The sequence below is a fragment of the Poromitra crassiceps genome, assembly GCF_964638095.1.
Source record: "Poromitra crassiceps genome assembly, chromosome: 5".
NCBI lineage: Eukaryota > Metazoa > Chordata > Actinopteri > Beryciformes > Melamphaidae > Poromitra > Poromitra crassiceps.
Genome location: NC_139642.1, coordinates 18,646,680 through 18,671,614, shown reverse-complemented (window position 1 = coordinate 18,671,614; position 24,935 = coordinate 18,646,680). Strand labels below are relative to the sequence as shown.

At 52.0% G+C, this 24,935-nt stretch overlaps 1 protein-coding gene across 1 annotated transcript in view; it reads right to left on the bottom strand.

Annotated features, from left to right (window-relative positions):
- Nucleotides 1-932: 932 nt before the first annotated feature.
- LOC310776778 (uncharacterized protein) overlaps nt 933-24,935 on the bottom strand; it is a 58,588-nt gene continuing 34,585 nt past the window's right edge. Inside the window, exons 14-16 of the mRNA XM_083636955.1 lie at nt 2,018-2,179; nt 1,780-1,826; nt 933-1,534 (exon numbers count right to left, since the gene is read on the bottom strand). Of these exons, the coding sequence (XP_083493081.1) occupies nt 996-1,534; nt 1,780-1,826; nt 2,018-2,179 (748 nt within the window). The 3' untranslated portion in view covers nt 933-995. The remainder of the gene's footprint in view (nt 1,535-1,779; nt 1,827-2,017; nt 2,180-24,935) is intronic.

The following is a 24,935-nucleotide window of genomic DNA, read 5'->3' as shown; positions in this document are numbered from 1 at the left end:
CAAAGTTAACTGGCTAATAGAGTCAGACACTCACGCTTCGTGCCACTTGGGCTCCATAGGGTTCCATTGCCCTTGCCACCCAGTGATGCAGTTTGTTTACCAAAATGTTGCTCGGCTGATCCCCTCGTATACAAATGAAGACCGACTTTTGGTCCTCATTTGTGAAGATTATCTTGCTGAACACAAACTTAGCTGTTTCATAAACTTTTGTTAACCACAGACCTTACTTATTTCATGCATTTATCCGAAATCCCCATACAAAAATCCCATTCACTTTTACAAGTGAATAGAATAGAATAGAATAGAATAGAATAGAATAGAATAGAATAGAATTTTCCTTGTCGTTCTTGTAGCTACAGTGTGCAGAGATTCATGTAAGCGTACAAGTACTTTTGCTAGTCATACTACTGGCAAAAAGTATTGTAACGAATCGGGTATAGGCTACATGACATCATATGAAAGCAGAGACAGAAGACAGTTTGTAATAATTCTGTGATCTAAAGTTCTACATTGTTGCTGTTATGATGTCAGCAGAGACACATGCTGCTAAGTGCTTCACATGAGTACTTAGTGCTTAGTAGATACTGTACATGAAGGCCAATCAGAGGCTCAGTCACATCTCCAACCAATCACACACTAATGTCAATCAACAGTTACATGTTCCTTGATTTTCATCACTCAACTGATTTAACAACAGAGCAATAATACACTGCTTTATTTAAAGACAACAATAATGACATATTCAAGTCAACAAGTTCTGTTTCAAACTATACAGATCAAACATTCTGCATTTAATGTTGATCATTTTCAGACTAAAATGTCTGTTCTTGTTGCATGTGATGTTACAACTCTGACCAGTTACACCCCCCCCCCCCCCCCCCACCCCCCCCCCCCCCCCACACACACACACACACACACACAATTGCCTGTTGAACTTGCATGCAAACACTATTCTGACTTGAGGTGTTTGTGTTTGGTCACAGTGTGTTTCTCTATCACTCCTCTATCTGACACAGAGACACGGAGGCACCAGAGTTAAACCCAAACGCAGGGTAAAGTGATTCAGTGAATTTGGACTGGAAAGTGTGGAGGTGAATCAGTTTGTCAGAGGAAACTGTGTAGAAGGACAGAGAGCCAGCAGGCCAGTCAAGATACACTGCGACTCTGTTAGAGACAGGGGAGGGGAGAGGTATGTCTTTGCCTCTGTTATTGTGCCGGGTAGTGTAAAGATCATCAGAGCAGTACAGCCTCCAGGACTTTTCATTCCCTCCAAGCTCACAGTCAACACCCCGTCCTCTCCTGCTGATTCCTCTGTAAGTCACTCCTATATCAACCCCTCCTTTCCTCTCCACCTCCCAGTAACAGCGACCAGTCAGACCATCTCTACACAGCAGCTGAGGCCTGTAGCTGTCAAATCTCTCTGGGTGATCAGGATATGGCTGCTGCTCCCACACCCTCATCACCTTTCTGTTGTCTTCAGACAGGAGGAGGTTTCTGTGTGCTGTGTTTGGGTCCAGTGTGAGATCACAGGCATCTGATGAGACAACAAGACTCGTTACAGCAGCAGCTTCTCATTTAATAAACATGTTTGTTTGTTTGTTGATTTATTGACAGTTCATTTCTCAGCAGTTTGATGATGTCACATGTCAGCCATCTTCCTGACTCACAGGATGTGAATGAATGGACGTCACAGACTGTGCTGTAGATGCACTTTCCTTCTCACTAGTTGAATGTGTTGCTTTGTTTTTATGAATCAAACTAAATAAAATACACACTTACATTTCTTCAGACCTGGTCTCAACCTCTGCACTCCACCATGTTCCACCCTGGAGGAATAAACAGAGAAGAAGTCAGACCAGCAGATTCTCTTTAATGATGGAAACATTTAATAAGCTTCAATATGAAGGATTTCCACTCATATCCTCCATTAAACATGAAACATATTCCTCATCTTCTCAGTGTGACAGAGAAAATGTGTGTGACTCTCAGCCTTCTAGCAGATGTTGTCTCTTCATACCTGAGAGTCTCCAGTCTCCAGGTTGGATCCTCCAGTCCAAGCTTCACTGAGGCTTCTGGATGATTGTAGCTCAGGTCCAGCTCTCTCAGATGGGAGGGGTTGGAGCTGAGAGCTGAGGCCAGAGAAGCACAGCCTTCCTCTGTGAGCAGACAGCCTGACAGCCTGCACACACACACACACACACACACACACACACACACACACACACACACACACACACACTTTAATGGGGTCTGCAGCCGAAAAGTTGGAACACATTACACTTTTGGAGAAACACAACCTGACATCACACTGCAGTGGCCAATCACGTCAACGCCCCCCCCCCCCCCCACACACACACACACAGACTGTTTCTCTCTCTACTTCTTTTTTCTGTCACTTTGCTTCTCTCTCTCCCTCTCTTTCTCTCTACCTCTTTCTGTCTCCCCCTCTCTTTCTCTCTCTCCTTCTCTATCTAATCCTCTATTTCTCTCTCCCTCTCTTTCTCTCCCTCCCTCTCTTTCTGTCTCTCACTCTCTTTCTCTCCCTCCATGTCTTTCTCTCTCTCCCTCTTTTTCTCTCCCTCCCTCCATCTCCCTTCCCCTTTCTCTCTCCCCCTCTTTCTGTATCTCCCTCTCTTTCTGTCCCTCCCTTTCTCTCTCTCTCCCTCTCTTTCTCTACTCCCTCTCTTTCTCTCCCTCCCTCCCTCCCTTTCTCTCTCCCCCTCATTATCTCTCTCCCTATATTTCTCTCTCCATTTTTCTGTCTTTCCCTCTATTTCTCTCTCTCTTTCTCTCTCCCTCTATTTCTCTCCCTCCCTCTATTTCTCTCCCCCTCTTTCTCTCTCTCCTTCTCTTTCTCTCTACTCCTCTATTTTTCTCTCTACCTCTCCCTCCCTCTCTTTCTCTCTCCCTCTCTCCCTCTCTTTCCCTCCCTCCCCCCCCCCCCTCTCTTTCTCTCTGTCCCTCTCTCTCTCCCTCCCTCTCTTTCTCTCTTCCTCTCCCCCTCTCTTTCTCTCTCTCCACCTCTTTCTGTCTTTCTGTGGTCAGGGGGACGGTCACAGCTCACCTCAGGATGGAGTACATGTATGATATCATGAATAATGATGTGGAGGCTTTTAACACTTTGAGTGCCACGGCCCTTGGGCAAAAGGTTGCTTGCTGTGCCACATAGGCCGCAATGCATTTTAAAACAGTCATATAATTTCTTTAATAATTACTATGTAAACACTGAACACGCACAAATAACGATGAGACTCTCTTCTATCACCTGCAAAAAAAAGTTTATTGATCCCATTTTCCGTTCTTTAGTTATGAGCCGGAGAAGATAGCTTGATTGAACCAAAAACAGCCCTTGTTTTCTACGAGCTGAGATAATGAGCCTTTTGTGAAATTAAACATTTCAAGCACATCACTGACTCTGAAGCTAATTTTCTGATGTCTGGGTCTGTCTGGGTGAAGTGTATGCTGCTCTGCGTGCTCTGCGTGCCCCACCCCCCCCCCCCCTCAACTGCACACGCCTCCTCCTGGGTGTGTCTTATGTGTCTGGTGGCTCTCTGCTGCTGCACACACAGTGAATGGTGCGCGACATCCAGCTTTTTGGTTCCGCGTGTGTTTGTCACGGGCCACAATGCTTCCAGTTGAGAATAATAAGACTGATTATGCGAATGTGCTGTCGCAGGTTGCTGTTGCTATCGGACACGGAGGTGCTCAGTTGTGACAGCGGATGCAGCTGCTGCGGGCACAGGCACTGGCGTTTGGCTTCATGCATGTCGATGCATACGGACGGATGCGATGCGATTTCCTTTTTCCCCAGCGACTTCTTCTGTGTGTTTGGCTACACTTTCTCTTATCAGGAGAGTGCTGTCGCCACCTAATGGGGTTTGTAAAATAGGTTATAGACCTCCAATAGCTACAATATTGTAAGAGGCGATGTAAGAAGCTTAGATCGACACCCCCCCGTCAAAAAAACAATTTGGAGTTACTGACGCCATTTGGCGTCGCTGGCAGCCTACGGTAAATTTCTAATGACGCCATATGGCGTCGCTGGCACTCAATGTGTTAACAGTGTTTGAGGACTGAGGGGGGCAGTCTGCACTGTGGAGGAGGTGGAGCTGAGGGGGGTAGTCTGCACTGTGGAGGAGGAGGGGCTGAGGGGGGCGGTCTGCACTGTGGGGGAGGAGGAGCTGAGGGGGCAGTCTGCACTGTGGAGGAGGAGGGGCTGAGGGGGGCAGTCTGCACTGTGGAGGAGGAGGGGCTGAGGGGGCAGTCTGCACTGTGGGGGAGGAGGGGTGAGTGGGGAAGTCTGCACTGTGGGGGGGGGGGCAGTCTGCACTGTGGGGGAGGAGGGGCTGAGGGGGGAAGTCTGCACTGTGGGGAGGAGGGGCTGAGAAGGGCAGTCTCCACTGTGGGGGAGGAGGGGCTGAGAAGGGCAGTCTTTACTGTGGGGGAGGAGGGGCTGAGGGGGCAGTCTGCACTGTGGGGGAGGAGGGGTGAGGGGGACAGTCTGCACTGTGAGGGAGGAGGGATGAGGGGAGCAGTCTGCACTGTGGGGGAGGAGGGGCTGAGGGGGGCAGTCTGCACTGTGGGGGAGGAGGGGCTGAGGGGGGCAGTCTGCACTGTGGAGGAGGAGGGGCTGAGGGGGGCAGTCTGCACTGTGGAGGAGGAGGGGCTAAGGGGGGCAGTCTGCACTGTGGAGGAGGAGGGGCTGAGGGGGGCAGTCTGCACTGTGGGGGAGGAGGGGCTGAGGGGGCAGTCTGCACTGTGGGGGAGGAGGGGCTGAGGGGGGCAGTCTGCACTGTGGAGGAGGAGGGGCTGAGGGGGCAGTCTGCACTGTGGAGGAGTAGGGGCTGAGGGCTGCAGTCTGCACTGTGTGGGGGGGGGGCTGAGGGGGCAGTCTGCACTGTGGAGGAGGAGGGGCTGAGGGGGCAGTCTGCACTGTGGAGGAGGAGGGGCTGAGGGGCGCAGTCTGCACTGTGGGGGAGGAGGGGCTGAGGGGGGAAGTCTGCACTGTGGAGGAGGAGGGGCTGAGGGGGCAGTCTGCACTGTGGAGGAGGAGGGGCTGAGGGGCGCAGTCTGCACTGTGGGGGAGGAGGGGCTGAGGGGGCAGTCTGCACTGTGGAGGAGGAGGGGCTGAAGGGGAAGTCTGCACTGTGGAGGAGGAGGGGCTGAGGGGCGCAGTCTGCACTGTGGGGGAGGAGGGACTGAGGGGGCAGTCTGCACTGTGGGGGAGGAGGGGCTGAGGGGGCAGTCTGCACTGTGGAGGAGGAGGGGCTGAGGGGCGCAGTCTGCACTGTAGGGGAGGAGGGGCTGAGTGGGCAGTCTGCACTGTGGGGGAGGAGGGGCTGAGGGGCGCAGTCTGCACTGTGGGGGAGGAGGGGCTGAGGGGGCAGTCTGCACTGTGGAGGAGGAGGGGCTGAGGGGGCAGTCTGCACTGTGGAGGAGGAGGGGCGCGGTCTGCACTGTGGGGGAGGAGGGGCTGAGGGGCGCAGTCTGCACTGTGGGGGAGGAGGGGCTGAGGGGGCAGTCTGCACTGTGGGGGAGGAGGGGCTGAGGGGGCAGTCTGCACTGTGGGGGAGGAGGGGCTGAGGGGGGCAGTCTGCACATTTGTATTTGAGTGTGAGTAGCCGGTGTGGCTTTGTTAACCTTGCTTTCATTGCATCTGTGGGGTTTGTTGGTGGCAAGTTTTTTTTTAATCCCTGCTGTGTCTGTCTGTGTGTGTGTGTGTGTGTGTGTGTGTGTGTGTGTGTGTGTGTGTGTGTGTGTGTGTGTGTGTGTGTGTGTGTGTGGCGAGGCATTGAGTTTGTTTAGTTTTTGGCATTGTTAGGTCACTCTGTTTTTTCGGATAAGTTGACTGTTCATTAAAGGAACATCAAAAGTCTTTATCTCCCTCCCTCTCTCCCCGTCTCTCCATCCCTCTCTTTCTCTCTCTTTTGCTCTCCCTCCCTCTCTTTCTGTCTCTCCCTCCCTCTCTTTCTCTCCCTTCCTCTCTTTCTCTACCTCCCTCTCTTTCACTCTCCCTCCCTCCCTCTTTCCCTCTCCCTTCCTCTTTCTCTCCCTCCCTGTTTCTGTCACTCCCTCTCTTTCTCTCCCCCTCTCTGTCTCTCCATCCCTCTCTTTCTCTCTCTTTTGCTCTCCCTCCCTCTTTCTCTCCCTCCCTCTCTTTCTCTGCCTTCCTCTTTCTCTACCTCCCTCTCTTTCACTCTCCCTCCCTCCCTCTTTCCCTCTCCCTTCCTCTTTCTCTCTCCCTTCCTCTTTCTCTCTCCCTTCCTCTTTCTCTCTCCCTCTCTTTCTCTCCCTCCCTGTTTCTGTCACTCCCTCTCTTTCTCTTTCTCTCCCTCCCTCTTTCTCTACCTCCCTCTCTTTCACTCTCCCTCCCTCTTTCCCTCTCCCTTCCTTTCTCTCTCCCTCTCTTTCTCTCCCTCCCTGTTTCTGTCACTCCCTCTCTTTCTCTCTCTCCCTCTTTCTCTTTCTCTCCCTCTCTCTCCTTCTTTCTCTTTCTCTCTTTGGTACACTTAACATCAATAGCACCAGAGACCATGCAGGGCAAAAGGGGCTTAGTTATGATTGGAATATGTCAAGCAAAGGGCTGGAGGTCACTATTGTGTCACAGAAGGAGGTTCATCAGGGCAGCTGTTGGTGGTGAGAGGCTGCATTCATAACAAGCTTTTTGTTTTTGTTCACATTGATGCTTATAGGAAGAGAGAGAGGTGCTGTTTGCTGCCCTAAGGCAGGAGCTCCATTCACCTTATGTTCCAACACAGGGCTCAGCCAGTTACTTCCTATTGTGTTGACACTTCCTGTGACAGTACAGTACTAGTGAGCAGGTCAAATAGAAAGTGTTTTGAACAGGAAGTCATAACACAACTGGATCAATTGGGCGGAGCTACATAGCGTGAATAGGAGAGGAGAAGATTTGAGTTATGGCAGGTGATTGGAACTGTACGATAGACCCCACCATGGATAGGAGAGGGGAGGAGCCCCATCCAGGTGCTGCAGCAGAGACAATGAGTGTGTTTACATGCAAACAATAAACGGATAACTGAGAATAATCAGTTTAGTAATCTGATTTCTGCGTTTACATGCACTTTAATAATCCGACAATAGGAAAAACCCGGGTCTACATGATTCAGTCAATTAGTCGGATTTCTCTCCAGAAGGCAGCGGTAATTCCACAATCAAACAAAAGTATTTGCAAAATGCAAAATCACATTTTCATTACTTCTTTGTCCGGCTCGGAGGATGGTTTAGGTGAAAATTAGTTTGTATCTTGTTGTCTAACTAGGGAGGCGTCGCTTTGGAAGTGTGAATCTGTCATATATTTCCAACTTTACCAAGCATAGAGCAGAGACAGGCTGAAGCCCGTCAAATAACATGAACGATACAGATCTTGACCCAACTGAATTTTTTTCAATCTTTATTTAAACTCGAAAATTAATTGAGGACAAGCCTCATTTGCAATGATGTCGAGTAAAGAAATACATACATAATAAATACAATAAATGTACAAAATGCAAACATAAACAATGGTAAAAATATAAAGTGTGTACAGTCAACCAAAACAAGTGCAGGTTATGGTGGTGGAATGGTTGGTGATCAGAGATTTAAACTGACCGAAAGATACCAGGGCATTGAGTTTTAGTGTTTGTTGAATGGTGTTCCATGTATGAGGTGCACAGTAGTTAAAAGCAGTTTTTCCAAGTTCCGTATGAACTCTTGGATTATAATAGCTGTCAGAAAATGGAGAGAATTAAGGTCTTTAGTGGCAGATAACTTGTGTTTTGAACAGCTGAGTAGGCTACATTTTGTTCGTATAAATCTTTTTAATCCGTCATCTAAAAAAAATCGTCACACACAGATGACGGCTTGCACACTGAGTCCAATGCGTTTTATTAATACGTCGTTCTATTCGCAATTCGAGACAAATATTCGTCATCTCCTGTATCCACATTACAACATAGCAGTGCAGCAACGGGGAGGCAGCAGGTTGGGAAACGCCTGTTGCAGGAGCTCCATGCTGCTCACCTTCATCTCATCAAGCCGGCTGTGGTGCGTCATGGCCGGGGAGAAGAAGCAGAAAGGGGGCCCGTGAGTGAGTGAGCAGCGTGCGTCTCCAGCTGCCTCTCTCTCCCGCAACGTGTACATGCGCAGATGTATAAACCCGAAAGAAAGCTGGTTATAACACAACTCAAATATGAGTATAACGTTAGGGTTGTGCTACAACCCGGGTTTTACGAGTGAGAACGAGAGCTCTCACTAGTGCCTACAACGCTGCGTACGCAGCACTATGGAAGACTGTCATTTTGCTCCAAAATTACTTTTCATTAAAACCGACCACCCACCCGTAGGTGGCGTGGTGCCCCCCTGGGGCTGACGTGGCCACCCACCTCACCCACGTGACTACGTCACATCCTGTCAGCCCCAGGGTCCGCCACTCATTTCTTCCAGCCAGCTGAGATCCGACGCACCGACGCAGCAAGGCTGGGTAGTGAGAGCTCTCGTTATCACTCGTAAAACCCGGGTTGTAGCACAACCCTAACGTTTTACTTCGTTTCGAACTCAAGCTCTCACTAGTGCCTTAATTCAACCGACCATGCTGCCGGGAGCACCCCACAGGGCGACCCGAAAGGCACCGGTAAACCACGGCCGTATGGCAATGTTCATGCCTGACCGTCTGACATATTAGAGTGGCAATGATACTACTCCCTTGCCACCGACAGCACCGCGTGCGCGAATTGCGAACCGGACACGTCGAGACTGTAGTACCTAACAAATCAGAATCAGAATCAGAATCAGAATCAGAAAGACTTTAATGATCCCCGGGGGGAAATTGGGACAAGTTACAGTAGCTCGCTCACATAACACACATAGCATAAAATAAAATACACAGTAGTAATGCGATAATAAAATAAGCAGAATAAAAGAAGAAAGAACACAACATAGCATGGGGTAAACAGTATTAAATGCGATAGGAGCAAAATAGTGGAGTACGTCTACGTCTAAGTAAGCAAATACGAAGAGTAAGTAATACCTTACGTGCCAATTGTCTTTATTGCACATTGAACATATATTATTCGGCTTGCCCTATACATTACACGTGCCTCAGCCAGGCACTTTTTTTTTCAGTTAGCCTATCGGCTGGCTCAGTCTCAGGGAGACTGAGCGTCTCCTAGGTGCTCTTTTAAGAGAGGCATTAAATAGACCAATGGCCACAGGCAGGAATGATTTCCTGTGCCTCTCCGTGTTGCACCTAGGTGGAATCAGTCTCTCACTGAATGTACTCCTGTGTTTGACTAGCACGCCATGGAGTGGGTGCGAGTCATTGCTCATAATGGAGCGTAGCCTGGATAATGTTCTCTTCTCTGACACCGCAGTCAGAGATCCCAGATCCAGCCCCACAATGTCCCTGGCATTACGGATCAATTTGTTGAGTCTGTTGGCATCCGCTGCCTTCAGCCTGCTGCCCCAGCACACAATAGCATAAAGGAAGCCACTAGCCACTACCGACTCATAGAACATCCTCCTCCATCCACCTCTCCTTCTCTGCCTCTCTCCTCCTCTCTGTCCTCTCCCCTCTCTCACATTCCCCCTGCTCTCCTTCCCCTGCACCCTCCCACCTCTCCTTCTCTGTTCTCTCCTCCTCCACATTTCCCATTTTCTCCCCACCCTCGCCCTAATCCGGGCCCGTATCCTACTCCCTCCCTACCTCTACCCTGGCTCTCCCTCCCCTGCACCCTCCCACCTCTCCTTCTCTGTTCCCTCCTCCTCCACATTTCCCATTTTCTCCCCACCTCCTCCCTCTCACATTCCCCCTGCTCTCCCTCCCCTGCACCCTCCCACCTCTCCTTCTCTGTTCTCTCCTCCTCTCTGTCCTCTCCCCTCTCTTACATTCCCCCTGCTCTCCTTCCCCTGCACCCTCCCACCTCTCCTTCTCTGTTCTCTCCTCTCTGTCCTCTCCCCTCTCTCACATTCCCCCTGCTCTCCTTCCCCTGCACCCTCCCACCTCTCCTTCTCTGTTCTCTCCTCCTCCACATTTCCCATTTTCTCCCCACCCTCGCCCTAATCCGGGCCCGTATCCTACCCCCTCCCCTCCCCCAACCCTAGACCCTACCTCTACCCTGGCTCTCCCTCCCCTGCACCCTCCCATCTCTCCTTCTCTGTTCCCTCCTCCTCCACATTTCCCATTTCCCCCCCACCTCCTCCCTCTCACATTCCCCCTGCTCTGCCTCCCCTGTACCCTTCCACCTCTCCTTCTCTGTTCTCTCCTCCTCTCTGTCCTCTTCCCTCTCTCACATTCCCCCTGCTCTCCTTCCCCTGCACCCTCCCACCTCTCCTTCTCTGTTCTCTCCTGCTCTCTGTCCTCTCCTCCCTCTCACATTCCCCCTGCTCTCCCTCCCCTGCACCCTCCCACCTCTCCTTCTCTGTTCTCTCCTCCTCCACATTTCCCATTTCTCCCCACCCTCGCCCTAATCCGGGCCCGTATCATACTCCCTCCCCCAACCCTAGACCCTACCTCTACCCTGGCTCTCCCTCCCCTGCACCCTCATCTCTCCTCCTCTGTTCTCTCCTCCTCCACATTTCCTATTTTCTCCCCACGTCCCCCCTCTCCTCCCTCACATCCCCCTGCTCTCCCTCCCTCCTCCACTCTCCTGCTTTCTCCTCTTCCCGGTGTTCTTCCTCTTCCCCCCTTCCCCCACTACTCTAAAGCATAGTACACATTTTACTCCAAAGCATGGCACCCACTCTATCCCCTCCAATATTCCGCCACTATTTAAAGCATGGCATAGCATGGCAATATTCCGCCACTATTTAAAGCATGGCACCCATGCTCTTAGTTTTTAGCCACTATTCAAAGCATGGCACCCACTCTTCCCTAAAGCAAGGCACCCATAAGCTCTATATGTGAACATGTGCTTATTTGGCAAAAGGACTCACTACTAAAGGCTTGCAGCCAATTAAATTAGGCATAGTTTGGTTGCTTAGAAATTGACATATGTCCGTTTGCAAGATGTGCGTCTATATTTCTCATTCTCTCCCCACCTCCTCCCTCCCCCTGCTCTCTTCTCCCCCACACCCCTCCCCCTTCCCCTCTCCTGCTCTCTCCTCTTGCTCCTTCCCCACCTCCTATACCCTCCAACATCTCCCATTCCCTCCCCACCCCATCACTCTCTCACATTCCCCCTGCTCTTCCCCCTTCTCCTGCTCTCTCCTCTGCTCTCTCTTCATTTCTATATTTTCTATATTATCAATTGTTCAAATGTTATCTTTATTCTGTATATTCTTGTTACTGTTGTGTTAGCTAGAATCAGCTAGACATACTTTCTGTGAAGCCCTCTGAGACATGCTTGTGAATTAGGGCTATATAAATAAACTTGACTTGACTTGACTTGATCCTCAGCATGGTCCGGCAGACGTTGAAGGACCTCAGCCTTCTCAGAAAGTAGAGACCGCTTTGCCCCTTCTTGTAGAGTGCATCAGAGTTCTTAGCCCAGTCTAGTTTATTGTCAATGTACACTCCAAGGTACTTGTAATCCTCCACTATGTCAACACTGACCCCGTGGATTGAAACAGGGGTCACCGGAGCCTTGACCCTCCTCAGGTCCACCACTAGCTCCTTTGTCTTTGACACGTTGAGCTGCAGGTGGTTCTGCTCACACCATGTGACAAAGTTGGCCACCACATCCCGATACTCATCGTCGTCACCATCTTTGATACATCCCACAATCGCAGAGTCGTCAGAGAACTTCTGAAGGTGGCAAGACTCTGTCTGGTAGGTGAAGTCCGTGGTGTAGATGGTGAAGAAGAAGGGAGAGAAGACCGTCCCCTGTGGTGCTCCCGTATTGCTGACCACTCTGTCTGACACACAGTTCTGCAGGCGCACATACTGTGGTCTGCCAGACAGGTAGTCCACAATCCAGGCCACCAGGGGGGCATCCACTCGCATCGCCGTCAGCTTCTCACCCAGTAGAGCCGGCCTGATGGTGTTGAAAGCACTGGAGAAGTCGAAGAACATGACTCTCACAGTGCTGGCCGGGTTGTCAAGGTGGGCGTAGGCGCGGTTGGTAAGGTAGATGACCGCGTCCTCCACTCCCAGTCGGGGCTGGTAGGTGAACTGGAGGGGGTCAAGGGATGGTTTGACCATAGGCCTGAGCTGCTCCAGGACGAGTTTCTCCAGGGTCTTGTTGATGTGGGACGTCAAAGCTACCGGCCTGTAGTCGTTGGAGCCACTGGGTCTTGGCTTTTTCGGTACAGGAACGATACAGGACATTTTCCACATCACGGGGACCTTTTGGAGACTCAGGCTCTTGTTGTTGTAGATGTTGTAGAACATCACACAGCTGGGGGGCACAGGCTTTGAGCACCATGGGGCTGACGCCATCCGGGCCAGCCGCTTTCCTTGTGTGTAGTCTCATAAGCTGATTCTTCACCTGGTCCGCTGTGATGGTCAGCGTGTGTGGGGGGGGGTGGCATCATCAGCTCTGAAGCCCTTCGGGGGGGGGAGGGGGGGTGAGGCCTCGTCACTGGGTGACGGGGTATAGCCTGGGGGATGAGGGGGGGGGGGAGGTGGGCCATCAGCCGGAGCCAGAGGGAGAGAGAGGGGGGGGGGGGAGAGCCGTGTGGCGGGGGCTGCTGTTTGTATACTGCAGTCAGGAGAGTCGGGGGAGGGGGCCCCCGGGCCAGCCGTATCAAATCTATTGAAAAACAAATTCAATTCATTGGCCCGATCAACCCCCCCCCCACCCCCCCCGCCCCCCGTTTTGTTAAAGCCAGTAATGGCTTTCACACCTCTCCACACCTCCCTCATGTTGTTTTGCTGGAGCTTCGCCTCAAGCTTCGACCTGTAGCACTCTTTTGCCACTCTGATGCTCACCTTCAGCTCCCCCTGGATGGCTCTGATCCTATCTCTATCCCCCGACCTAAATGCTCTTTTCTTGGCGTTTAGGATGGCCTTGATGTCTTTAGTTACCCAGAGCTTATTATTCAGGAAACATTTTATTTCCTTTGTGGGTATGTTGCAATCCACACAAAAGTTTATGTAGTCCGTAATGCACTCAGTGATCCCATCGATATCCTCACCATGTGGGTCACAGAGTGCCTGCCAGTCTGTTGTCTCAAAACAGGCTCTAAGAGCCTCCGTTCCTTCCTCTGACCATACCCTCACTGTCCTAGAGGTCACAGGCAGTTTTTTCACTATCGGGGTATATCTGGATCTGAGGAAGACTAGATTGTGGTCGGAGCGGCCGAGCGGGGGGAGGGGTGACGAAGAGTAGGCCGCATCCTTCACGTTCGCGTACATCAGGTCTATAGTTCTGTCGCCCCTAGTGCTACAGCTCACGTACTGTTTAAAGTTGGGCAGTGTCTTCGTCATAGTCACGTGATTAACTCATTGAGTGCCAGCCACTTTTGGAGAACGGACGCTCCCAGTGCCAGAGTTTCAGAGCGTTTTCAGTGATTTCTCGAGGCCCACAGAATATTGTGTGATATTACTATGTAAACACCGAACACGCAAAAAGAACAAGGAGACTCTATTGTATCATCAGCAAAAAAAAGTTTATTGATACCATTTTCCGTTCTTTAGTTATCAGCTGGAGAAGATAGGTCAAAAACAGCAAATACAGGCATTTCTATCTAGAAGCTGAGATATTCAGCCTTTTGTGAAATGCAGCATTTCAAGCACATTCACTGACTCTAGCTAATATTTTCTGATGTAGTGACGTGGTGTAGTTGTGTGCTGCCCTGGGTGTCCCACCCCCCTCTCCCCCCCTCAGCTACAAACTCCTCCCCACACTAGTAACACACAGCCTCACGCACCCAGTGTCTATTTTCGGAGTGCTTTTTGTGCGCCACCTCCCAGGCAGCGCGACAAGGAAATGCCAAGCCGGACTGCAGGGAAAGGGTTGGCACTTCGGCGTTGGGTGCTGCCTTTCTGGCGGCTAATCGTGTGAAGAAACTATGCAGACAGACAGACAGAGGCAGAGGAGCTCAGTTGTGTGCGCGGATTGACTGCTGTTGCCAGGCACCGTCAGTTGCAGCCAGAGCAATCTACATGGCTCTGGGCTGCAGCATGAGCGGTTTCTCTTTGATCAGGGGGCTTTTTCAGGCTATATTTCGGACATCTGGAGAGCACTGTCGCCACCTGATGAGTCCGTAAAATAGGTTATACAGCTTCAATAGCTACAATATTTGTACAGGACATACATAAGGCTTTGATCCACGTCCCACCGTCAAAAAAGGCAATTGACGACAATCGTCGTCTTTGGCACTCTACGTTAGTATTCGAATTGACGACAACTGTCGTCATTGGCACTCAATGAGTTAAAATCCCCCGATATCAGTACCAATGCACTCGGATGCTTAGTCTGGAGTCCAGCAATGGCGTTGTGGATAGTGTCACACGCTGATATCGGATTAGCGGAAGGGGGGATGTAAATCGCCACAACAATCACATGAGAGAACTCCCTTGGTAAATAATATGGCCGTAGTCCCACAGCTAAAAACTCCGTGTCCGGTGAGCACGAGCGTTCTTTAATGCAGATATGAGCCGGATTGCACCATCTATTGTTTACGAGAATGGCTGAGAAAGGTGCTGTCCCGATCCGCTCGTATCGTCTGGAATCCATCAATTGATGCATTAAAGTCCGGGATATCTTTATTTAGCCAGGATTCCGTGAAGCACATTAAGCTGCACTCTCGAAATTCTCTCTGTGTCCTCGCCAGACCTGTTAATTCCTCCATCTTATTCGCTAACGATCTTACATTGCCCATAATCAGAGAGGGGAGACTTGGCTTGAATCTTCTACGTTCCCTCCTTGCTTCGTTTTTCCTTTGCCTCGCTCTCCTGCCTCTCCCCCTCCTTCCACGCCGTGCGTTTCTTGTTAATTCCTCCGGAATAAGCGGCGCCGATACCGCCTCGCCGGCCGGCGAGCATGGCCCCAGCAGCTGTTCCCTGCTGTAAACAATAGCCCCATGTGTGGGCTCCAGCTGATGTCCCCATGCGAAACATTCCGAGAGGAGTAAACAGGTCAAAAATAAGGTAAAAATTCCTCTGAACCACATGGTTACTGTCGGATACACTATTTACACAATATATACACACGTTAAGTGTTAGAAAAAGAGCGATCTTAATAATATAAATACAAAGAGCACGAAAACGAACGAGCTACTGCGACAAGCGGGCTTCCTGGTCGACGCCTGCGCCCATCACGCCTGCGCCCATCACAAATGTGTGATGAGAGGACCATGAGGCCGCGGCACACATGTCCTACACCGAAACACCACGCAACAACGCAGAGGATGTCGCAACACCTCGCATAGAATGCGCCTTGATACCCTCCGGGGGTACCTTGCCCACAGCAGAGTATGCCAATGCGATCGCCTCCACTATCCAGTGAGACAAGCGATCCTTGGAAAGGGGCCCGCCCTGGGCCTTTTGCCCAAAGCAGGCCAACAACTGGTCTGTAATGCGTGAAGAACGCGTCCTGGCCGAGAGCGCCCTTACGGGGCACAGCATGTGCAAGCCTCTCTCCTCACCCGAACTGAACGGCGGGGGACAGAATGCCGATAAGTCTATGACCATAGACCTATAGCTGGCATTAATATTCTTGGGTTGGTAAGCCGGGTTAGGTCGCAACGTAACCCTGCGCCCATCATCCCCAAAAACCATACAGGCCTGCTGCACCGAGAGGGCAATCAGGTCACCGACTCTCTTTCCTGACGACAAAGCCAGCAGCAGCGCGGTCTTTAAGGACAGAACCTTTAAATCGGCGGAGTCCAAGGGCTCAAACGGATGACCCGTTAGACCATCCAGCACCGTAACCGTTTTTTTTGGGGGAAAAACGCACTGCGACGGCGGGCGCAGTTTACGCGCCCCCTTCATAAAGCGCGAGACCAAAGGGCACGCCCCCACGGGGCTCCCTTCAATTCCCATGTGGCAAGCCGAGATCGCGGCTACGTACACCTTAAGCGACTGCGGGGACTGACTCGCGTCAAGCAAGCTCTGAAGGAAACAGAGAACTGGTCGCACACTGCAGTTCACTGGATCCACACCCTTACTTGTGCACCAACGCGAAAAGACCCGCCACTTGTACGCGTACTGAGTGCGGGTCGAAGCAGCCCTAGCACTCTGAATAGTGCGTACCACATTATCAGGCAAGCCCTGGGCTAGCAACTGGTCCCGTTCAGGAGCCAGACTGCTAGCTTCCACCTGCCTGGGGAGGGGTGGAACACCTCCCCCTCCGCCTGGGAAAGGAGATCGGCCCACACCGGCAACGCCCAAGGCGGGCCCTGCGCCAGGGAGACCAGGTCCGCAAACCATGCCTGCCTGGGCCAGAACGGAGCCACTAGAATGAGCCGGAGGCGCTGTTCCTTCACCCTGTCCAACACCTGACGGATCAGGGGGATCGGTGGAAACGCATAGAGCCCCTCCCGTGGCCACGCGTTCGCTAACGCGTCGTGTCCCAACGGGGGACTGTCCTCCTGGATCAAGAACCACAATGGGCAGTGCGTTGCGCGCCGCGATGCGAAGAGATCGACGCGGGCACGACCGAACCTGGCCCAAATCTGTTCCACCACCTGAGGGTGGAGGCACCACGCCATATGACGGGGGTAGCCTCGAGACAGCAGGTCGGCGCCGTAATTCAGCCGTCCCGGCAGATAGACCGCCGACACTGACAGGAGACGGGGATACGCCCACAGGTGAATCTCCGCCGCTAACTAGTTCAGCGCCTTCGACCGCACACTGCCCTGTTTGTTCAGGTGGGCGATCGCCGCCATATTGTCCGAGCGAATCAGCACATGGCGTCCATGTATGATCCGCTGGAAGTGAAGCAGAGCCAGGCGAATCACCTCCAGCTCTAGCACGTTTATGTGGCGAACCTCCTGAGCCTCCCACTGGCCGTTTGCCAACAAATGCTCGCACACCACACCCCAAGCCCAGAGGGAGGCGTCGGTGCAAATCACTAACCTGAGCGGGACAGGGCCCAATCGAGTGCCCCTCGAGAGGTAACGGGGGTCTGCCCACATGGCCAGCGCCTGGCGGGCCTGACCTGTCAGAGGAACCCTGCGATGACGGTCCCTGGCCGGATCCAAGCGCAACCCGAGGAACCAGATTTGGAACGGACGCATGTGTAGCCTCCCCAGAGGGAGCACATGCAGTGCCGAGGCCATCAGGCCCAACATGACTGTGCACTGATGCACTGACACCGAGGAGTACAGACTTAATGTCCTCGCTGTCCGCACCGTCCGAGCCTGTCGCTCCGGTGAAAGGCGGGCTCGCATGGCCCGGGAGTTTAACTCGAGCCCCAGGAAGGTCGCCGTCTGCTCTGGGGCGAGGCAGCTCTTTTTCCAGTTCACCAAGAACCCTAAGGTTTGTAGGTGATCGGTCACCACCTTGGTATGTTTTGTGGCACCGACCCTCGAGTCGGCCATAATAAGAGCGTTGTCGAGATAAAGGAAGATGCGAATCCCCCTCGCGCGGAGGGGGGCCAAGGCTGTCTCCATGCATGCCGTGAAGGTTAGCGGGCTCAAAGACATGCTGAAAGGCAACACACAGAACTCGTAAGCCTTCCCTAGGAAGGAGAACCTCAGGTATTTCCTGTGCCTCTTGACCACGTGGACATGGAAGAATGCATCTTTCAGATCCACGGAAGTAAAGAAATCCCCCTGTCTCAACGCGTTGAACAGGTGGGAAAAGGAGAGCATTCGGAACGGGAACTTCCTCAGCGTCTTGTTGAGACGCCGAAGGTCCAGAATTGGACGCATGGAGCCGTCCTTTTTGGGCACGACAAGTACCTGTGGTAGAAACCCGAGCGCACCTCTGCCTTGGGAACCGAGCGGATCGCCCCTTTGGCAAGGAGCGAAATAACCTCCTTGTGGAGTATGTCCATGGACTCCCCTTCCACGGCCGTATCGTGGGTCCCGTCAAACCTGGGCGGGGGCCTGGCAAATTGCAGGGCGTATCCCTTCTGGAGGGTGCGCCGCAACCATGGGGACGGGGAACACAGACGTTCACAGGCATCGAGCCTGCTGGACAGAGATGGTCTCTTGTGGCCGAAGGGGGCGGAACCCGCCCCCTTGGTCATGAGTAAATTGTTGGGTACCGGGTTCTGACGCGGTATCTTGGTTGGGGAAGAAAATGGGGGGGGGGCAGGACAGAAGAGGCTATGCCCCCCTGCCGGTTTTTTACGCGGGCTCCGCCTACTGACGTGCCCTGTGAGCGTGTTGAACCGGCATAACCCCCCCGCTGTGCGGCTTTCGCAGGCTGGGGGGACCAAGGAGGCAAGGCTCTCTTTCGACCGCCGCACGCGGACTTGTCCGCTCGTGTGGTCCCCAGGAGAGCTCCCGACCAACAATGTGCCCATGGCACCATTGATGGTGCGCTTGTCCCAGGGGCCTCTTGACGGTGGGTATGAGACCCTGGGAGAGCTCCCGACCGAACTCAGGCCGTGGGCACCGAGGACGGTGGGCTTGTCCTTAGAGCTACAAGCTGAAGGCTGGCCCTGAGGCCAAGCCTTGGCGAGCTGCCGTCCCCACCGGGCGTAACGCACCGGCGAGTGATGGTGTGGGTAGGCCCCTGCTGAGTCCCGGCCCGAAGTTGAGCGCTGAGCTCCAATGACGGTGGGCTCATAGCCCCCCCCTTCCCCCGGGAGGAGACTAAGTATGGGACTGGTCACCCGCCCGCCGCACACCCCCCCCCCCCCCCCCGCTTTGGGGGGCAGGGGCCGCGCACCCTGGCCTGTCGTGGGACCCAGGACGAGCCCACTGCGGCTGGGTGGGGTGCCTCCAGCAGAGGTGCCATAGGTGGGGCCCGTACCCGCGGGCGTGGGGTGGATCGCGGCGCTGGAGGCCCCGGAGGGCGACTCTGCAAGCGCGCTTGCACCTGGAACCGACGGTCCTCCCCTCTTCGCCTAGGCATGAGGGTACTGACCGCCACGGAGTCCCGCTGCCGCTTCTCCAACCACTGTGCCAAATCCTCCACGGAAGGACCGAACAGTCCCTCTGGAGAGATCTGGACCCCTAGCAGCCTCCTCTTATCCTGCTCCGGGAGCTGGGTGAGGTTCAGCCACAGGTGACGGTGAGTCATAACGGAGAAGGCCATGACCTTCCCGCTGTTCTGCGCTAAGCAGTCGACCATACGCAGGGCGTAGTCCGTGGCCATCCTGAGCTCTGTAAATAGCTTGGGGGCGGGGTCACCCTGCATCTCCCGCAAGAGTACTGCCTGGTAACCCTGCAGGATAGCCAGGTTGTTGGACATGGCGGCGGACTGGCCCGCCGCCAAGTACGCCTTCTCGGCCAGCTTGGCCGTAAGTTGGCACACCCTCGAAGGCAAGGTGGGCCTCGCGGGGTTGGGGGCCAGGTGTCTGGCCACCATTTCCTCGAGGGGAGGCATCGCGGAAAACGCGAGCTTATCCCCCCCTTCTAACGCTGACCACGGAGCCATGCCTGCGCAGAGCGGCTTGGCCTCCTGAGGCTTCTCCCATCCCATCTGCACCGTGCGAACCACGTCTATACAGACGGGTAAGAGGGGCTTCGGGCGGGGCGCCTGTGGTGCCTGGCGTGGCTGGAAGTAACATCCCAGCAGCACTGACTCGGGGGGCGGGGGTGGTTCGGCCCGAGCGATGCCGAGCTTCGCTGCGGCCGTAGACATCACCCCTTGAAACTGTCTCTGGTAGGGCTCGTTGACGCTCGTCTCCGAGCGGGCCCCTACCAGAGAGGTGACAGTGGTTACACCGTCCCAGTCTTTCCCGCCTGACATCTCCTCTTGGGGGGTGTCTAGGGGAGGGACGACTATGGGGTCGTACGGGAAGAGCCCACCCCGTTCTAACACGGGATCGATGGGCTCATCCCCCCAACTAAGAACCAAGCTTCGCTGCGTCTGCTGCTCAGGTTGGACCGGAGAGACCTGCTCGTCAGGTAGCTCCCCTTCGACCGAGTGGTCGGACCCAGCGGTAGCGCCTCCCTCGGGAGGTGCATGGCTGAGGGTTGGTCTCACCTGGACAAAGAGCAAAGCTCTCTCCCGCAGCTCGCCCAGGGTGAAGCCGTTGCAGATCTGGCAAAAGTCAGCATTCAGCAAGGCATCTGTAGCATGGTTGTGCCCGAGGCAAAACACACACTCCCTGTGATGGTCGAAACTCGCCAGAGTAGCATCACAACTAACACAGCTCCTAGCTGTCCCCCCCTTTCTCATGGTCGCCACCCGGTCCATGCGCGAGTTCAGCGAAGCTAACTCGCAACAAGCCCCACCGACTGTAACCAGGAATTAGCGGGAGTACACCACGTAAGCTTTAACCTTTAACAGTAGCTTACAACGGTGAAGATAGCTGAAGTGCTACAAGCTAGTCCAAGCTAACTGCACTAAGCAACTAGCTAACTATCTGTCGAACGCTACTCCAGCCGGAGTAACGCGCGCACTCTGACAATATAGCCGGCGCCTAAATAACAAGCACACGGACGCTAACCACACGGGTGCAAGCTAGCTTATCCGCAAGAACTGGGCTAACTAGCCTATTGTTCTAGTGCTACACTGTAAGCTAACTTGATCCGACGCCGCCGGTGGAGAGAACAGGATCGGGTCCCCAAAGCCTGCTTTACCTCGTTCCACGCAAACCTCTTAAGGTGGGCAAATAAGACGGAACGAGCCTAGTATCTAAAGCTATGTAAGAGCGCTAACTCAGAGTTAACCGCGGAGCTTTTGAAAACACGTCTTCTCAGTGGCTGGAAGAAACGTAGAGTGGCGGACCCTGGGGCTGACAGGACGTGACGTAGTCACGTGGGTGAGGTGGGTGGCCACGTCAGCCCCAGGGGGGCACCACGCCACCTATGGGTGGGTGGTCGGTTTTAATGAAAAGTAATTTTGGAGCAAAATGACAGTCTTCCATAGTGCTGCGTACGCAGCGTTGTAGGCACTAGTGAGAGCTTGAGTTCGAAACGAAGTAAAACTGTATACTCTCCAAAAAGGTGGAGTTTCTCTTATTTCGGGCCAGACAAACGTATTTTGAATCTGGGGATAGGGCAGGGAAATTTTTAGCTAGATATATCAAGCAGAAACAGTCCAGCTCAGCAATTCCTGCAATACGGTCTGGGGGAGGGAGTCTTCTGACCAATCCAAAGGATATTAATGATACATTTAGGGGTTTTTATATGGATTTGTATACATCAGAATGCTCTGCAACTGATGAGGATATAACCTCTTTTCTGGATGATTTGAACCTGCCCAGGCTAAGTGAGGAACAACAAGAACATCTCGACAGGCCAATTACGGAGGCAGAACTATATAATGTAATAAAGGCATTACCCTCGGGTAAATCACCAGGCCAAGATGGTTTTACAGCAGAGTTCTTTAAATGCTATGCATCTGAACTTATGCCTCTAATGATGCAGATGCTCCAGGAAGCCTTTACAGAAGGAGAACTGCCACCTTCTTTATCACAAGCCATTACCCTTATTCTTAAAAAGGACAAGGACCCGTGTGATTGTAAAAGCTTCAGACCAATCAGCTTGATTTCAACAGACTGCAAAATTCTGTCGAAAGTGCTGGCCAATAGAATTGACAAAGTGATTACATCCCTTATTCATCCTGACCAGGTCGGCTTTATTAGTAAAAGACAATCATCTGACAACATAAGGCGGCTACTTGATATTATGTGGTCAGTCCAAGATCTAAATTCCCTGATTGCGGCTATTTCACTAGACGCTGAAAAAGCGTTTGATCGTGTGGAATGGAGATACCTGTTCCACACTCTTAGAGCCTTTGGGTTTGGTAAGACATTCATGAAATGGATAGAGGTTCTATATAATCATCCAGAGGCAGCAGTGCAGACAAATGGAATCATCTCTCCATATTTCACATTAGGCAGGGGGACGAGGCAAGGCTCCGGACTCTCTCCTGCCCTCTTCTGTTTAGCACTGGAACCGCTAGCGGCAGCAATACGCCATAATGACGCCTTCCCAGGGGTCAGAATAGGGAATTCTGTTCACAAGCTGATGTTGTATGCAGACGATATTTTATTGGTGGTATCCGATCCGGTGAGGTCCATAGTTCTGCTTAACTCTATTGATTCATTCTCAAAGCTCTCTGGATACAAAGTGAACTGGTCAAAATCTGAAGCGCCCATTATCTTCCTATTGTCCCAGCTCCTTATTTCATGCAGGTTAATTTCAATGGCCTCAAGAAGGTATGAGGTACCTAGGCATCTTATTCCCTCGTCATTTGGGCAAAATCGTAGAAAAAAACTTTGAGCCCCTTCTGAGGAAAATTTCATCTGATGTGGAAAGATGGTCCTCACTCTTCCTATCCTTATGGGGGAAAGTGAACGTATTAACACTTTGAGTGCCACGGCCCTTGGGCAAAAGGTTGCTTGCTGTGCCACATAGGCCGCAATGCATTTTAAAACAGTCATATAATTTTTTTAATAATTACTATGTAAACACTGAACACGCACAAATAACGATGAGACTCTCTTCTATCACCTGCAAAAAAAAGTTTATTGATCCCATTTTCCGTTCTTTAGTTATGAGCCGGAGAAGATAGCTTGATTGAAGCAAAAACATCCCTTTTTTTCTACGAGCTGAGATAATGAGCCTTTTGTGAAATTAAACATTTCAAGCACATCACTGACTCTGAAGCTAATTTTCTGATGTCTGGGTCTGTCTGGGTGAAGTGTATGCTGCTCTGCTGCTCTGCGTGCTCCCCCCCCCCCCCCCCCTCAACTGCACACGCCTCCTGGGTGTGTCTTATGTGTCTGGTGGCTCTCAGTCTCTGCTGAGTTTGCTGCGCACACACAGTGAATGGTGCGCGACATTCAGCTTTTTGGTTCCGCGTGTGTTTGTCACGGGCTGGCATGCTTCCAGTTCGGAATAATAAGGCTGATTATGTGAATGTGCTGTTGCAGCGTACATGGAGGTGCTCAGTTGTGACAGCGGATGCTGCTGCTGGGGGCACAGCTGGCGTTGTGCTCGTTTATGGAGGCACGTCGATGCATACGGACGGATGCGATGCGATTTCCTCATTTTCCCCAGTGACTATTTCTGTGTGTTTGGCTCCTTTTTCTCTGATCAGGAGAGTGCTGTCGCCACCTAATGGGTTTGTAAAATAGGTTATCGACCTCCAATAGCTACAATATTGTTAGAGGCGACGTAAGAAGCTTAGATCGACACCCCCCCGTCAAAAAAACAATTTGGAGTTATGACGCCATTTGGCGTCGCTGGCACTGTACGGTAAATTTCTAATGACGCCATATGGCGTCGCTGGCACTGAACGTGTTAAAGATGAACTGCATCCCCAGGTTAAACTACCTCCTTCAATCCCTACCTATTAACTCATTGAGTGCCATGGACGTCTTTCGACGTCCAATTAAATAGTGACGTAGAGTGCCAAGGACGTCTTTCGACGTCCAATGCGTTTTTTGACGGTGGGACGTCGATCAAAGCCTTCTGCATCTCCTGTACAAATATTGTAGCTATTGGAGGTCTATAACCTATTTTACAAACCCATTAGGTGGCGACAGTGCTCTCCAGATTAGAGACAGGTCCTGAGAAACAGGAGGAAAAAGCCGTGATCAAAGAGAAACCGATGCATGCTGCAGCCAGAGCCATATAGATTGCTCTGTCTGGAGCTGACGTTGGCTGCGAACAGGAGTCAATCCGCGCACACAACTGAGCCCCTCTGTCTCTGTCTGTCTGTCTGTATAGTTTCTCCACACGATTAGCCACCAGAAAAGCAGCACCCGACGCCAAACCATTCAGCAGTCCGGTTTGGCTCTTCCCTATCGCGCTGGGAGGCACACACAAACGGAGCACTCCGAAAATAGAGTGGGTGCGTGAGGCTGTGTAGTGTGGGGAGGAGTTTGCAGCTGAGGAGGGGAGGGGGGGAGAGGGGGGTGGGGCACGCAGGGCATCACACAACTACACCACGTCACTACATCAGAAAATATTATCTTCAGACTCAGTGAATGTGCTTGAAATGCTGCATTTCACAAAAGGCGGAATATCTCAGCTAATAATTTGAAACGCCTGTATTTGCTCAAAACGACCTATCTTCTCCGGCTCATAACTAAAGAACGGAAAATGGTATCAATAAACTTTTTTTTGCTGATGATACAATAGAGCCAGTTCGTTCTTTGTGCGTGTTCGGTGTTTACATAGTAATATCACACAATATTCTGTGGGCCTCGAGAAATCACTGAAAACGCTCTGAAAACTCTGGCACTGGGAGCGTCCGTTCTCCAAAAGTGGCTGGCACTCAATGAGTTAATATACCTAGAAAGTTTTTTAAACATTTTGATAAAATATGTAACAATTTCTTGTGGAATGGGAAACGGGCCAGGATACGTTTGGAAAAGCTGCAACTCTCGGTTGATAAGGGGGGATTGGGACTGCCCAAGCTGTTATTATATCATTATGCCTTTAGTACCAGACATTTAGCCCAGTGGGCATTGCCTCCAGAGAGGGCTCCCTCATGGTATGAGATGGAGCAGGTGATAAGTTCCCCTCTCCCTCTGCTGAATTGTTTGTCTACCAGATTGTCTCCCCAGTATCGATCTCATCCTATCATATCACATCTGCAGGATACGTGGAAGATAATGTGTCGGACATTCAATCTAAATCCTTATCTTAACGCAGAGTCAAGTATATGGCTGAATCCAAAATTACTAATAGGCAAAGCCCCCTTCTTATGGAAAGAGTGGGTGGACAGAGGAATTCTCAAACTTGGAGACCTATATGAAGAAGACACTCTTAAGACATTTGACAAACTAGCTCTAGATTTTGACCTCCCCAAATCTAAATTTTGGCAATATTTACAACTAAAACACTTGCTAACACAGATCTTTGGCTCGCCCAGAAATGTCCCTCAGAATCCAGAGATTCTCGCTGGGGTCGTTATGGTGTATGGGACAGGCCACGAGGCTTCATTCTATTATTCAGAGCTCTTTGATCAGGCCAAT